A 15,269-nucleotide genomic window follows, 5' to 3' on the forward strand; every position below is an offset into this window, starting at 1 on the left:
CCCCCCCCGGCCTGTGCAGGGCTGGGCTGGGAGCGAAGGGGCAGTGGGGGTGTCCGGGAGGGCCCCCCTGTTCCTCCTCCCCCGTCACCCCTGCACTTGATTCGGGTCAAACCACCCCGGGGGAGGGGCTCTCCAAGGATGGCGGGCGGTGGCGAGCTCCGGCGCCTGCTGTCAGGGGGCTTCAGGCCAGAGAACATCTGGGTCCCAGCTGCCACCCTCGGGCCTGCAGCTGGCCGGGGGGCAGGTGGGCCAGCGGCATCCCACCCACAACGGCCTACAGGAATCTCACTCCTTCCCTTGGAGTCCGAGAGCTTCATGGGGGAGGGCGGTGTCTGCGGACCCCCGTGGGGACGTGGGGGGTCTCTTGTCCCAAGACTGAGGATCCTTGTCTCTCGAGACTCGTATCCACGTCACCCCCGCCAGAAATGCTGGGCCGTTACCTGCCTCCCCTGGGCTCCCATGGAGGAAACAATGCCCGGTGCCCGTCCCACGCCCTGTGTCCCCAAAGTAAAAACAAAACAAACAAAACAAAACACTGGGGGTGCGAGCAGTGGTCGGCGATTTCTTCATACCCACTGAGGGCAGAGCGTGGAACACAGCTTATGGGAGCCACCAAGTGGCCACGGTGTGGCGTCCAGGAGCCCGGAGTCTGCACCCGTAGGACAGGGCTCCCATTCCGCCTCTGCTGCTTAGCGTCCGTGACTTCGTGGCCTGTGCCTCGGTTCCCCCATCTGTTAAATGGGGGTAATAAAAGCGGGTGGAAGGGGTTCGTCTGCGTGCCGTCAGCCCTCCGTTACTGTCGACCCCGGGCACGCGGCCGAGGTTCCTTCAAGCTCCGTCACTGAGCACGGGACCGGGGGCTCACCCGAATGCCTGGCGGTGAACCCCTTGCCTTCCGCCGTTTCTGGACCCCGTGCCCCGTGTGTCCCCAGGTGCCAGTGCCACGGGCATGCCAGCGAGTGCGGGCCCGAGGAGGCGGGCCGGCTGGCCTGCAGGTGCCAGCACAACACCACGGGCGTCGACTGCGAGCGCTGCCTGCCCTTCTTCCAGGACCGCCCGTGGGCCCGGGGCACCGCTGAGGCCGCCAACGAGTGTGTGCGTGAGTGTCCTGGGGCTTTGGGCCGCGGCACAGACTCCCCGAGACCCCGCAGTGGGGGCTGCTCCGGACACCAGCCCCCACGTCCCTGCGTCCCGGCGGGGATCAGGGGAGGCTGGGAGAGAGCTGGAGGGGACGTTTGTTCCTCGGCCCTCCCCCAGACCAAATCCCCCAGTAGAGGCTGCGGTCAGAGGGCTGGGAGGCCCCCCGACTGTGCCTTTGTTTCAGCTGCTCTAGCCGCAGCTGCTGATCAAAGCCAGAAGGCCCCGGGTCCTGGGGGGGGGGGGGGGTGAGAGGGGGGCGCCGACCTGCCCCCCAGCCTCTCCCACGGCCCCCCCAGGCAGCCTTTGATGTCTCAGTCCCCGTGTGATGTGGCTCTGTCCGCCTAACCTCAGGGACAGGCTGGAGACGATGGGGCCGTCCCACCTTCTCCAGGGACGCGGGGCTGCCCACGGCCTGCTTGGGACGACCCATCACAGTCCGTCCCCGCCCGGCAGGCCGGCCCATCCCAGCTTCCCCCTGTCCCCAAGCCCTGCCCTGCCTCCCAGAGAGTCATCTGAGTTGCTTCAGGCCCTCTGTGCGGAGCTGGCCATCCTGGGGCTGCCGGAGCTGGGGCGGGGAGGGGACGGCCTGGTCCAGGAACAGGGCACTGGCTGCAGGAGCTTCCCAGGGGCCACTGGCCCTGCTAGGTTTCTGCTGCCCTCACTGGCCTGGGCTCACCTGCCCTCACTCCACCAAGGAGTCCTCCCTGGGGCCAAAGGAAGCCGTGCCGGCCGGCTCCCCCGTTCTGAGCCCGAGTCTGTCTCCATGGTGGGGACACAAAAAGCCAGACCACTTCTCCTGCCGTGTCCTCGTCCTCTCTGCCAGCAGCCTGGAAGCCGGGGACTTCAGACCTGACCCCCCCACCGCCCAGTGCAGGCCGCCCTGAGCTCGGCCTCATCCCTGACCCTCTAGCCCACCTGATTGTGTCTTTCTACGCAGCCTGGTCCAAGCCCCATCACCCCTCCCACCCCAACTCTGGGCCCGAAGCTCCAGCTTCTCTGCTCCCCAGCTCCTGTGTAACCCTCCCAGAGCCTGCCTTGCTGCAAGTGAAGTCCACTGACCGTGGCCGCCTGGCCTCCCCGGATCATGCTCTGCTGACCTCTTGACCTCACAGCTGCCCCTGCACCACTGCCTGTCCCCTTGTGCTGCCCGTCGCGTGACATGCCAGCACCCCTGCACCGGGCAGATCTCTGGCCATCCTCAGTTTATCCCCCGGCCTCACCTACCGCCCGGGACTGTCCCCTCCCTCACCCAGCCAGCCCCTTCCTGCCAGCCCTCAGATTCAGCTCGGCCGTGACCTCTTCCCGGAGGTCTCGTCCCACCCCCCAGGACAGCCCGTGGGGTCCCTCCTTTCAGCTCCCGGAGCCTCCCTGCACCTGTAAGATTTTCACTTGCTCGAGGCATCTGGTCCCCGTCGAACAGCGGTTAGGACGATGCGGGAGCTGCCCCCCCCCCACCCCCCGCGCTGGGCTCACCACGGGAGTCGAGACGAAGCGATCCTTCGTACGCTCTCCTTTAGAAAACTGAATCAATGCGCGAAGGAGGGGTAGCCTGTCTTTTCCGTGCATCTGCGCGACCTCGTGGCCACTGGGAACCACGTCCGCGCGATCATTAGGGCTGAGAGGATCCGCAAGACATCCTGGAGGGAGCCACGCTGCCACTCCAGAAGGGGGCCAGCCGTGAAGAGCGGCTGGGGACTGTACATCCTGGCTTTCCCGGCAGGGTCCTCCGTCTTGGTGCCCCCTTTGTTCTTGAGGGTCCGGTTTGGGAAGATCAGTCGACTGGTCTCCATACCCTTGATCAAGCTTGACCTGCCTCCAGCTGCTGGCTCTTTCATCACAGGGCGGCTGACTGCCACAGACCCCGCCCCCCGGGGCCCCGCCCACTCACGCACAGCCCCCTGCCCCCCCGCCCCCTGCCCACAGCTTGCAATTGTAGCGGCCACTCTGAGGAGTGTGTGTTCGACTGGGACCTCTTCCGCGGTACGGGCCACGGCGGCCGCTGCCTGCACTGCCGGAACCACACGGCCGGGCCGCACTGCGAGCGCTGCCAGGAGGACTTCTATCGCTGGAGCCCCCGGACGCCGTGCCAGCCCTGTGACTGCCACCCGGCAGGTGAGCGGGCCCCGCCGCCCAGCCCCCACTCCTCCCCCCGCCGCCCGGTTCGAGCCCCCACTGCCCCGAGCCCTTGCTCCCCCAGGTTCGCTACGTCTCCAGTGCGATGACTCAGGCACCTGTGCCTGCAAGGCCACCGTCACAGGCTGGAAGTGTGACCGCTGCCTGCCCGGGTTCCACTCACTCAGTGAGGGAGGCTGCCGGTGAGGGGGCCGGGGGAGCGGGTGTGCACGGCCCAGCAGGGCACGGGGCGGTGCGCAGATTGGGACCGAGTGCCAGGAAGCAGGGGGAAGGGGATATGAGCTGTCCTTCCCTGCTCCCTTCCACGCCTCTGTCCTTCACTCCTTCACATTCTTGACTCTGCAGCCAGTCCAGTCCCAGGTGAGGACTACAGGCACCCAGTCCCGGGAGAACGGGAGACAGGGTGTGGGTCCCAGGGAAGCCCCGCCGGTCTTGGGGGTCAAGGGCAGGCTTCCCGTGCGAGGCACTGAGTTCCAGTGTGAGACCTGAGAGGCGGGGGCGGGTGTGCCAGGCAGAAGAAAAGCATGTGCAGAGCCTCTGAGTGCGTGGTACAGGGCGGGAGGACGGTTCCGGGGGGGACCTCGGGAGGAGTGTGGACGGACGTGAAGCAGGGGTGGGACGAGGTTGGGGGCCGGGGCAGAGGCTGCAGCAGGAACAGCTGGGAAGCGTGGCAGCGTGCACGAAGGCTTGGTCACGGAGAGGGAGCGGAAGAGACCCGGACAGATCCCAGAGCCCCTCGGAAGGCAGACGTGGCAGGAGGTGGTCACCGGGGAGCAGGAGAGGAAGGCGGGATGAAGGCTGGGTCCCCAGGCACCTAGGTGGAGGGAGGCCGTTCACGACACGGGGAGCACAACGCGGTGGGAAGAGGTGGGAAGAGCACAACGCTGGTGGGGTATCCAAGAGAGAGACAGGCAGGGGACCACTGGGGTCTGGACCTTGGAAGAGGGGTCTGACACACTGACCACCACTTGACTGAGAAGCACCCACGACCGGAAAAATAAAGCTCTTACAAATTCAGAAGCACTTCAAAATGAACTTGGCTTTGGTTGAAGCAGTCTCCTTATATATCTGAAAGGCGGTGGAAATACATCGGGAGTCATATGGGGAGTCTCGGATGCCTCACAAAATACTCAGCTGTTCTAGGCACAAATCTGGCCCTTAGGTGGGAGTTGCGTGCTTCCCCCGTGTTTCTCTGGCCTCTGGACCTTTGCACATGCTCCTAGCCCAGAGCATTCTTCTCTCCACACCCCCTGCCTCTCACTGGCCTGTGTCTAGCAGACCCCTACACTTTCTTCAGTCCCCAGCTGAGGTGTCCCTCCCCCTGGAAGGCTTTCCTCTACCTGTCCTCCTGTCCCTACCCCAAGCACCTCCTTGGTGCACCTGCAGCCTCTTGTACATCTTCTCCATAGAACGTGTCAGAGCACAGCACCTATCTGTTGGCTTGTTCATCCTCACTGGGCTGTAGGCTCTATGAGCGCAGGAGCCATGTCTTGTCAGATAGTGGATGGATGGAAGGAAGGAAGGAAGGGTGGATAGAAGGATAGATTAAAGGATGGAAGGGAGGGAAGAAGGAAGGTTGCATGAGTAGGGGGCTAGGCCAACGGATAGAAGGCTGGAAAGATGAATAAACAGCTAGGTGGTTGGAAGAATGCACGGATGGATGAGAGGACGGGTAGGCAGATGGACCACTCTCCAGGTGAGGGGACGGGTCACTTCTTCAGCAAGGTGGGAACAGTATAGCCAGGCGCAGGCTCTTGGGCGAGCCTGCCTCCCGGTCCTCTAGGGGATGGGGAGCGATGGGGAAATTCCAAGGAGGATGGGCTACTCTCACTCCGGACTCGCTCCCACCGTCCTGTCTCTTTGGCAGACCCTGCACCTGCAATCCTGCCGGCAGCCTGGGCACCTGTGACCCGCACAGTGGACGCTGCCCCTGCAAGGAGAACGTGGAAGGCAAGCAGTGTGACAGGTGGGCGAGCCGATTCGGTCATAAGCCTGCTGGGCTCGTGGTGGAGGAGCGGGGGGGCGTGGTCCATACGGACCCGGGCATCCTCATCGCCCAGCAGCCTTCCTGGAGCGCCACGGGTCTGCCACCCTGGAAGTTCTCTAAAGCTTCTGACGCTGTTTATACTTTGACCCGCTACCGCTGATGACTAAAGGCTGTGATAGCCATTTTTTTTTTTTTTTTTTTTTTTTACATCTTCAAATGAAAAGAGCTGGAAAGCATAGGAGAGATGAACCAATCCAAGGATAGCAAATACCTTGGACTCGTACCATAGCCTTCCCGTCTCACACCCAGGGCAGGCATCACGAGTGGGGCACAGCAGTCTTTACCATGAGCCCTACCGTAACCTCAGAATCCTCTCCGTCCTGCTCCAGGAGGCTCCTACCAATTGAGCTGAGATTCAAGCTTGGTTGCCAAAGCTCAGTGAGCCGAAATTGCTTTTTCAGAGCCACACAGTTCTTAAACTTCCTCTCTAGTGTGTTCTGGGGGTCTTCAAGCCCTGAGCAATGGCAGATGAATGTCCCCTTCCTGGCTTCGGCCCTGACCTCTGAAGCCCTTCGCAGCCAGCGCAGGGTCTGTCTGGGGCTCTGATTCTCTGGCCGCAGGCCCTGTGTGTAAAGCCCCTGACAGTATTATATTGTGGATTCGAGTCCTGTTAGTCTGTGCTGGGCCCCTGCTGGTTCAGGAAGAAGCTGGGCCTGGCCTTGACTTGCCTTGGTCAGCCCCAGGCCGCCCCCCTCACCTTGCCCACGTGTGGCCTGTAGGCCCTGGGGTGGAAGCTGGGCTATCTGCTGGGACTTCCTTCTCTGAGATCCCTCACGCAGGGAGGCAGGGTGGAGTCGGGGAACCAGACCCCACCGGGGTTCTCTGCCCCACTGCCTTGCACCTTGCGGATGAGGTGCCTCTGAGCCTCACTTAAACGGGGCAGCTTGATGAGATGTGTTCCTCGGAGCTGGCTAGACATCCGGGGCCATCGACTGCTTCTTATGAATCTGATACCTCTGCCCTGGCCAGCTCAAACAGAGCCCCCAGGGTGCCAACTGGGAATCCGAAATAGTTCTCCAGGACTCCTTGGAGAAGCGGCTGATCTAGAGCTGGGGTAGGGAAAATGCAAGATGAGCCCAGAAAGCTTGTGTCTTGTAACAGAAAGCACGAAAGTGCTTAATTAAGAAAAAAAAAAAAAATGAAAACAAACAAAACTAAACCAGGGGACGCCTGGGTAGCTCAGTGGGTTAAGCATCCAATTCTTGATTTCAGCTCAGGACATGGTCTGATGGTTCATGGGATCAAGCCCTGTGCCGGACTCTGCCCTGAGAGCACAGAGCCTGGAGCCTGCTTTTGATTCTGTGTCTCCTGCTCTCTCTGCACCCCCCCCCCATGCTCTGTCTCTCTCTCTCAAAAAGAAGTAAAAACGTTAAAAAAAGATCACGAGTACCAACCTGAAAGATCCATGCCAAAGCTGGAAAGATTTGAACTAAATAAATAACGACAGTATTGGATTATAACCCCAAGAATAAAATAAATATCTACGAAAATCCACACCGATATACCCACAGATGAGGGAAAAAATAAATACACCGGGACGAAGGGACAAACCTTCCTTGCAAAAGAATTCCAAATAATAGTTGTGGAAAGAATGACGGAAATACAAAATCAGTTCAGATTTCACAGTAACGGTCGCTGTAGACGAGAGCCACCGAATTCAGTGGGCAGGATTTTAAGGAGAAACGGGACGTTTGCATAACCCCAAATACCTCCCTCTCAAAATATTTGTGAATTACTGCGGTGGTTTCAGTCTGTGTGCACAATTCTTTAATACTCCGCCCTCCAGGGGATGGAGCTTAATTCCTCTGCTCTGCACCGCGGGCTGGATTTAGTGACTTCCTTCTAACGGCAAGCGTGTGGCAGTTTTGGGGCGCGGGAGCGGGGCAGGCAGCACCTTGACCGGGTGGTGAAGGGTAACGTTACCGGTGATGTCACGTGGGCATCACTTACCCCAGTGCGATGTGATGGGAAGGACACCTCCTCTCTGTTTCTTCCCCAAACCCATGGCCCCCAGTCTAATCGGGTTTCTAATCAGAGAAACCTGAACTGAGGGGCGTTCTACCAAGCATCTGTCCACTGCTCTTCAAAAGTGGCAAGGTGCTAAAAGACGAGAAATCCCGAGAAGCTGGCATAGACCAGAGGAGACGCCATGTCCTGGATCGGGTCCGGGGCAGAAAACCGACAGGAGTGGAAAAGGGGGCAGAAATCCTAATAAAGCCTGGAGTTCAGTAAACAGCATTCGCTCATGTGAATTCCGTGGCCTGGTCACATGTACACCGGCCATGTCAGAGGTTGACATTGGGGAAAGCCGGTGACAAGGCCACAGGAACGCTCTCTGCGTGATCTTTGCAACTCTTGGAAATCTGAAAAAAAAAAAAAATGTGTTTTTTAAGTCTCCCCAGTGACTCCGACTCAGGTCAGTCTAGCTGGGATCCCCCAGACCTCCCTGACTCATTTGCTCCCCTCCCCACCCCCACCACCCCCACCCCCGGCACGTCCTGCCTCCTTCCAGATGCCGTCCAGGGACGTTCAACCTGCAGCCCCATAACCCAGCCGGCTGCAGCAGCTGTTTCTGCTTTGGCCACTCCAAGGTGTGCTCGGCCGCTGCCCAGTTTCGGGAGCACCACATCCTCTCCGACCTCCGCCAGGGTAAGAAGTGCTCCCCGTGGTCCACAGCAACCTCCAAGAGGTCGGCTCTGCACCAAGGGTGGGAGGCAGGCGGTCCTGCTCTGGGGAGATCCTGCTGTGGTGTATGGGAAGGAGGGGGCGGCCTCCCCGAGGCCCCTCTGTGCCCCTCAGCGCTCCCCAGTACCTCCCGTACCCCTTGGCTCCCTCCCTCGCCCCTGCCGTTTACCCAGCCTCTAGCAGGGCTGGGAGCTGGGTAGGCGGCAGCCTTTGGATCCCGGGCGGGGATTTCCAATCAGTCTGCTGGGGATTCACACTCGGTCCCCTGGACTCTATTTATGAGCACTTGACGAATGCCAGGCACTGTGCTGAGCTCTTTGCATGCATGGAACCTATGGATTCCCTGGAAGGTAGGTCGGTACTCTCATTCCCATTTTACAGATGGGGCAGCCGAGGCCCGGAAAAGGTATGTCACAGAATTTAATTGTTGGCACCCGGGTTTGTCAGCTCCTGAGTTTGGGGCAGGCCTTCTGTCCAGGTGCAGAGTCCAGAGGTGCCGTGGTGCCCTGGGTCCCCAACTCCAGGTGGTGCCTGTGCGTCTTTGGAGCAGGAGAGCAGTGGGGCTCGGCATTCAATCACGGCCTACGGGGACCCTTGCTGCACCCCACAGAGGGGGGCGCCCCCCCCCCCGCCCCCGGGGCCCCCCTCCGCGCCCCCCAGCCCCCCCCCCCCCCCCCCGCAACCCCTGCAGCTCCCCCAGCTGGGCTAGAACCTCAAGCGCTGGCTCTGGGGCGCCCCAGACGCGGGGGCAGTGCGCCCTCTGCTGGAGGCTCGCGCAGAAAGCAGGACGGAGCCGGGCTCCGCGTGGGGCTGGCCTTGGGGAAAACAACTGAGGCCCTCAAAGTGCTTTTCTCTACGTGGGTCGTTTATATGGCTAACTTCTGTCTTAGAAATGGAGACAGCAATTTTTTTTTTTTAATTTTTTTTTTCAACGTTTATTTATTTTTTGGGACAGAGAGAGACAGAGCATGAACGGGGGAGGGGCAGAGAGAGAGGGAGACACAGAATCGGAAACAGGCTCCAGGCTCCGAGCCATCAGCCCAGAGCCTGACGCGGGGCTCGAACTCACGGACCGCGAGATCGTGACCTCGCCGAAGTCGGACGCTTAACCGACTGCGCCACCCAGGCGCCCCGAGACAGCAATTTTTAAGGCCATTTGCTACGTGCCACACTAGGCTTGGTGCACTGCCGCCGCCAGAGGGAGGGTGGACGGGACTGGGGACCGGAAGGTCTGGGCTCTCATCCTGGCTCGACCACTTCCTGACCGGGTGGCACCCCTTGGTGCGGTGGGGCTGATGACACACGCACCTCGAAGGACAAGGGCGGTGAGGTCGTGGGTGAGGGAGTTCTCCGAAGACCTGAAGTTGAGGTCAAGTTCAGTACCGTTAGAGATGGCTCCAGTGTCCCAGTGCCCCGTGCTGGGGTCTCCGGACCGTCTTCGTGCTGTGTTCAGAACCCACTGAAGGGGCAAGGCAGGCCCGGAGGTCTGACTTTGCCCTAAACAGGCTCGGCACCCTGAGCTTTCTCCCTTCTCCTGGGGCTACCTCCCACCCCGAGACCCCCGTCCGGACTCTGGGATGGGGGCCTGAGCGGCCGGCTGTGGGCAGCATTTGCCAGCAGCAGCTGGCTCTCGCCACCCCCCACCCCCTGCCGGCCTGTCTCTACAACAGTCTCTCGTCCCCCCGGGCCAGTTGACTCAGGCTGTGCTCAGGCCTCTAGGGGCCACCCGTGGGACCCCAGGAAGGGTGTGAGGTGGGAAAGTGTGGAGGCCACCCTCCAGAGCCTCACGCGGGCGCGTGTGTCTGCTACCCAGGAGCCGAGGGCTGGCGGGCCGGAAGTGTGGGGGGCCCAGAGCATCCCGCGCAGTGGAGCCCAAGGGGGCTGCTCCTGAATCCAGAAGGCGAGGAGGAGCTCACGCTACCAGGTACCTGCAGTCACAGGCAGGGGCAGGGCTGCCCCGTGTTCATTTCCTACTGTGGCAAATCACCACCTGCCCGGTGGCTAAAAACAGCGCAAACTTATTCTCCAGTGGTCTGGGGGGTCAGAAGTCTGAAATGGGTCTCAGGGAGCTAAAATCACGGCATCCACGGGGCTGCGCTCCCGGGACCCCAGGGGAGAGTCTGGTCCCTTGCCTTCTGCAGCTTCTGGAGGCCGCTCACATCCTTCGGCTTGTGGCCCCCACCCACCCCTCCATCTCCAGAAGCATCCGGTCTCCCTGTTGCAGCTTTTCTGCCCCCCTCTTCCATGTGTTAGGGACTTGAGGATTACACCGGGCTCGGGCGCCTGATCCAAGATAATCTCTCCCCTCAAAGGCCGGCTGATCAACAGCCTTAATTCCATATGTGGTCTTCATTGCCCCTTAAGTGCCATGACATGGGACATATTCACAGATTTCTTGGCTCGGGGCATGAGTACCTTTGGGGGCCATTTTGCGCCAACCACGTACCCTGCGGGGTCTGCCGGAGCATCCCCCCCCCCCCACCCCGGCTTTCTCATCAAGGCCTTGCCACCAGGCTCCTTCCCAGAAATACCTGTACACTTCCCATCCGTCTCTCACCCTGCCAGGCCACTGAACGCTCTTCCCGAGGTCACGGGATTCCTGCAGAATCATTCTCGATTATTCTGAACCGCCCCTCACCAAATAGGGCAATTTTGGTTTCCTGGAAACTGTACCAGACCTGGAACCGGGATCCAGGTGTCCATTCTTAGTTGTCTTGCGGCCAGATTCCCGGTCCGCTGGCTCCCCCAACCCAGTCGTGCCCTTGACCTCCCTCTCCAAGAAGGGCCAGAGAGATGGTGCCCAGATGTCTGAGCCGCTCTGTGGACACGGTGCCCAGCCAGGAAGCAGAAGTCACAGGGGGCCTGAGGCCCCGTCCTGGGGCAGGTGCCCCAAGCTCAGAGCCCCAAGAACACAAAACACCCGCTATTCCGCGGCTGCTTTGTTGACACATTGAAGAAAAAGTTATTCACTCAGGAAGCACTTGCTGGGTTCTGTGCCGAGTGCCGGGCACAGTGCAGGTGGACGGAGTCAACTATTTTTATTTCACTTCCTGATACGCACACGGTCTACCAACATGCTGTACCTCCGGCTGACTCCCAAGTGCAGAAGGACCGAAGGGGGACAGAGCCGGGCACGTCCCGATGTGCCCTCTCCTGCCGCGTGGCCGTTTCCCAGCCTGAGCAGTCAGAGGACCCAGAGAAACGGCGCAAGTTCGAAAGCTGGGCCCTCCGTTATCTCTTAGACTGCCGCCGCCTTCTTTCTGCTCCGAGCATGTTGTGACTCTGGTGGAAAGCGTGGCCTTGGGGCCACGTGCAGCATGCTGGCCTTGTAACTTGCTCTGAGCCTCACGCTCAGCTCCCACGGGCACGGGGCCGCCAGAGTCTGCTCGTGGGGTGTCGTCGCGAGCATGGCTTGTCAACGGGTGGCCGGGTGTCCCCCACTGTGCGTGTCGTGTGTGTGTGTGTGTGTGTGTGTGTGTGTGTGTGTGTGTTCGGTATCCGCCCTGCTCCCAGATCGACTCCGCCGTCCCCTCGGACTTTACTTATAAAGCCAGAGCTCAAGGCAATGACAGCGGAGCACTATGCCGGCCGTGGGGCCCTGTGTTACTGCAAGGTCACAGGCGCGTGAAGCCGGCCTACAGGGAAGGTGTGGGAGGCCACCCTCGGCATCTGGTATGCCGGGAGGCCTTCGATTTTCCCCTTCTGTCGTTTTTACCTTGTTTGAATGTTTAATTGTCAATAAAGTCAATATACCGTAGACATTTGAAACCAAGGTAATTAAGTACAGACGTCGAAGCCTTCTTCTCTTGTCGTCAGAGAAATTCCTGGGAGACCAGCGGTTCAGCTACGGACAGCCCATCACACTGACCTTCTGGGTCCCCCCCGGGGGCTCCCCACTCCCCGTGCGGCTGAGGCTGGAAGGGGCGGGCCTGGCCCTGACTCTACGACCCTCCAGCCTGTCGGGCCCCCGGGATGCTGGGCAGCCGGGGGAGGCCCAGCTCACATTCCAGTAAGTGCCTTGCGGAGTCCTGGGAGGTGGGGTCGGGCATTCGGGGTGGTCCCTGAGGTCTGGGCACACTCGGATCCTCCTGTGGTCTGGGGCCTTCCCCGCTCTCCAAGCTGGGGGCTCCTTGGTACCACCTGCCCCCGGCCTCAGGTTCCCGTTTGTCCCCCACCCCTGCCAGGTTGCAGGAGACCTCTGAGGACGCGGCCCCTCCGCTGCCCCCCTTCCACTTCCAGCAGCTGCTCGCCAATCTGACGGCTCTGCGCATCCAGGCCGGCGGCCAGAGCGCAAGCCCTTCCGGTCAGTAATGATGGGGACGGCCCTCCTCACCCGCCGGGCCCCGGGGCACCCTCATGCCTAGCAGACACTTAGCATCCCCGTTTTGCCACAGAGACGTCTGAAGGTCAGAGAAGTAGGACACTGGCTGAAGGTCGTGGAACTGGTAAGGACTGGGAGGGTGGGTGCTGAGGACAGAGGCAGGGGCTGAACAAGTTGGGGGTGGGGCTGAGGATGACCAGTTCTAAGAGACAGGTGTGTGGCCACGAAGCAGCCAAGAGCTGTGGGGCGTAGTCACTCCAGGGCAGAGTCTGCCATTATTGCCAGGAGGAGGGACCTTTGAGGGTCCTCTGTGGGCGCTGGTCTCAGGGACAGGCGCGGATCCCAGAGTTGGCTCCTCCTGCTGGTCATTGGTGGTATCGCACCTAAGTCACCCTGAGAGCGGATCGGGGTTTCTAAACCTTCTCGGGGGAGCTGGGTCATGACGCTGCTTCCAGAGAGATTTCTCACCACCTCTCACCCTGGCCACATGGTGATCATCCTTGCAGACTGTTCCTGGCTCCCCCCCACTCTTCTTAAGGTACTTTCTTTTAATTTTTTTTAAGTTTATTCATTTTTTGAGAGAGCGTGAGCGCAGGGGAGGGGCAGAGAGAGAGAGAGAGAGAGAGAGAGAGAGCGATGGAATCCGAAGCAGGCTCCAGGCTCTGAGCTGTCAGCACAGAGCCCGACATGGGGCTCGAACTCATGAACCGTGAGACCATGACCTGAACTGAAGTCGGATGCTTCACCGACTGAGCCACCCGGGCGCTCCTTAATATACTTTCTCCTCTCCACCCCCCCCCATACCTGTATATGCCTAGACGAGGCATCCTCTGTGCCCCTTTTTAGGACAGGAATTTGAGGGGTGTCTTGGTGACTCAGTAGGTTAAGTGTCCAATTTTTTTTTTTTAACATTTATTTATTTTTGAGAGACAGAGCACAAGCAGGGGAGGAGCAGAGAGAGAGAGGGAGACAGAATCCGAAACAGGCTCCAGGCTTCGAGCTGTCAGCACAGAGCCCGACGCAGGGCTCGAACCCACGAACCGTGAGATCATGACCTGAGCCAAAGTCGGACGCTTAACCGACTGAGCCTCCCAGGCGCCCCGAGCATCCAACTCTTTATTTCGGTTCAGGTCGTGATCTCAAGGCTCATGGGTTCAAGCCCTGTGTTGGGCTACATGCTGACAGTGTGGAGCCTGCTTGGGATTCTCCCTCTCTCTCTGCCCCTACCCTGCTCACTCTCTCACTCTCTCTCTCTCAAAATAAATAAATAAACTTTAAAAAGAAAATCAAAACAGGTGTTTCACATACAACACCCCTTTACCATTTAGAGATGAAATTTAAATTTTTTTTTTAACATTTATTTATTTTTGGGACAGAGAGAGACAGAGCATGAATGGGGGAGGGGCAGAGAGAGAGGGAGACACAGAATCGGAAGCAGGCTCCAGGCTCTGAGCCATCAGCCCAGAGCCCGACGCGGGGCTCGAACTCACGGACCGCGAGATCGTGACCCGAGCCGAAGTCGGACGCATAACCGACTGAGCCACCCAGGCGCCCCTAGAGATGAAATTTTGATAGATATCATAACTTACACAGACACAATGTTTCCAAACCAGTGTAGTATCCTAGTTGTAACAGACAGAGTAAATAAAAAGAAAGTAAACGATGTACAAAAACAATCATTGAATTCCAGAGTGTCGGTGCTCAGCCGTGACCATACTGGAGGACATAATGAGGTAATCAGAGTTGCCCCCACTGTGGTGAATAACTGTGGGTTTTGGAGCAACTGAAGCTCAGAAGGCATCTGCAGAGGCAGCGAGCAGGGAAATTGTGACTAGTGCTGGCTTGGTCGATGCGGTTCTTCTAGAAGGTTGACTTAGCCTTGGCGCTTTCGTTGTTGCGTTACGGGAAAAACACGTTGGCAGAGTAACCGTCCATTTGTGGGTGAAGCTGTGAAACCCAAGTTTCAGACATCCATCCGAATAGGACTGACCTTTGTTCCTTAAAACCCTTTGTGTGTGTCATTTTGAAGTCATCACTAAATGGGACTATTTGTCACATCACTGTGAGCAGGGCAGTCACAGAGGGGGACCAGAGCACGGACGGGGTGCACACTGGCGACAGACTTCAAGAGCTGGGGGGCCACTAGGGGGCACGATTTTCCCAAGCGGTGAAAAACTCTGAGCACGACAAAGCCCGGGGTTCCCCCCGCGTTCAGGGTACCCGCATGGCTAGACAATCCGATATGCACCTACACCGTTCAAAAATGCCTTGTGCTCGTGTGTAAAATGGAGTGGGAGTCGGGGTTCAGATGTTTGCGGAGGTGTTTCCCTGCCTTTTCAGCATCCAGCAAGACCTCTGAAAGTCACGGGGGGCTTCTGCTCATGTCAGGATGTCTAATACCCCTGACCCTTGTCTCCCCATCATTGTGATGACCAGAACAGCCACAGATTTCCTTCTAGGGCGGGGAAGTGACTGGCTCCTTTAGAGAACGCTTCGCTTAAATGGCCAGCTTTCCCCGGGCCCCTTCAAGTCAGACTCGGGGGTTATAAGCCGGCCCTTCCTGCCTCAGCCCCCTCTTTCTCTTTGGAGCTCTGTCCCCATCAGCCTTGCCCACGCTCCCCAAAGCCTCCCTACTCCCCAGGTCGCCCTGCTGAGGCTCCTCGGAGGCGTTTCATTTCCACTCTTTCCAGCAGCTTCTCCCGCTTCCTTCTGTCACTCAGCCTTCGTTAACAGATGTTTACGAAGCACCTGCTTAGGCCAGGCCCGCACTGGGTGCTGGGGTGAATTGGAGCGGCAGGTGGACGTACTGACCCTCCCTCTCCCCGCCTGCCCAGCCGCAGGCTGAATGACGCTCTGGGCTGTATTCATCCACATCTTTCTGCATGCACGGTCTTACGTGTGTGTGTGTGTGTGTGTGTGTGTGTGTGTGTGTGTGTGTGTGTG

The 15,269-nt window shown here is 59.4% G+C and overlaps 1 protein-coding gene across 1 annotated transcript in view; it reads left to right on the forward strand.

The window, feature by feature from the left end:
• LAMC3 (laminin subunit gamma 3) overlaps positions 1 to 15,269 on the forward strand; it is a 57,127-nt gene that overhangs the window by 19,628 nt on the left and 22,230 nt on the right. Inside the window, exons 4-12 of the mRNA XM_040481197.1 lie at positions 933 to 1,099; positions 3,064 to 3,252; positions 3,338 to 3,455; positions 5,141 to 5,239; positions 7,833 to 7,969; positions 9,819 to 9,929; positions 11,822 to 12,014; positions 12,190 to 12,308; positions 12,400 to 12,450. Coding sequence (XP_040337131.1) covers positions 933 to 1,099; positions 3,064 to 3,252; positions 3,338 to 3,455; positions 5,141 to 5,239; positions 7,833 to 7,969; positions 9,819 to 9,929; positions 11,822 to 12,014; positions 12,190 to 12,308; positions 12,400 to 12,450 — 1,184 coding nt within the window. The remainder of the gene's footprint in view (positions 1 to 932; positions 1,100 to 3,063; positions 3,253 to 3,337; positions 3,456 to 5,140; positions 5,240 to 7,832; positions 7,970 to 9,818; positions 9,930 to 11,821; positions 12,015 to 12,189; positions 12,309 to 12,399; positions 12,451 to 15,269) is intronic.

This window comes from Herpailurus yagouaroundi, unplaced genomic scaffold (genome assembly GCF_014898765.1).
Source record: "Herpailurus yagouaroundi ecotype Mexico unplaced genomic scaffold, PumYag 160, whole genome shotgun sequence".
Classification (NCBI taxonomy): domain Eukaryota; kingdom Metazoa; phylum Chordata; class Mammalia; order Carnivora; family Felidae; genus Herpailurus; species Herpailurus yagouaroundi.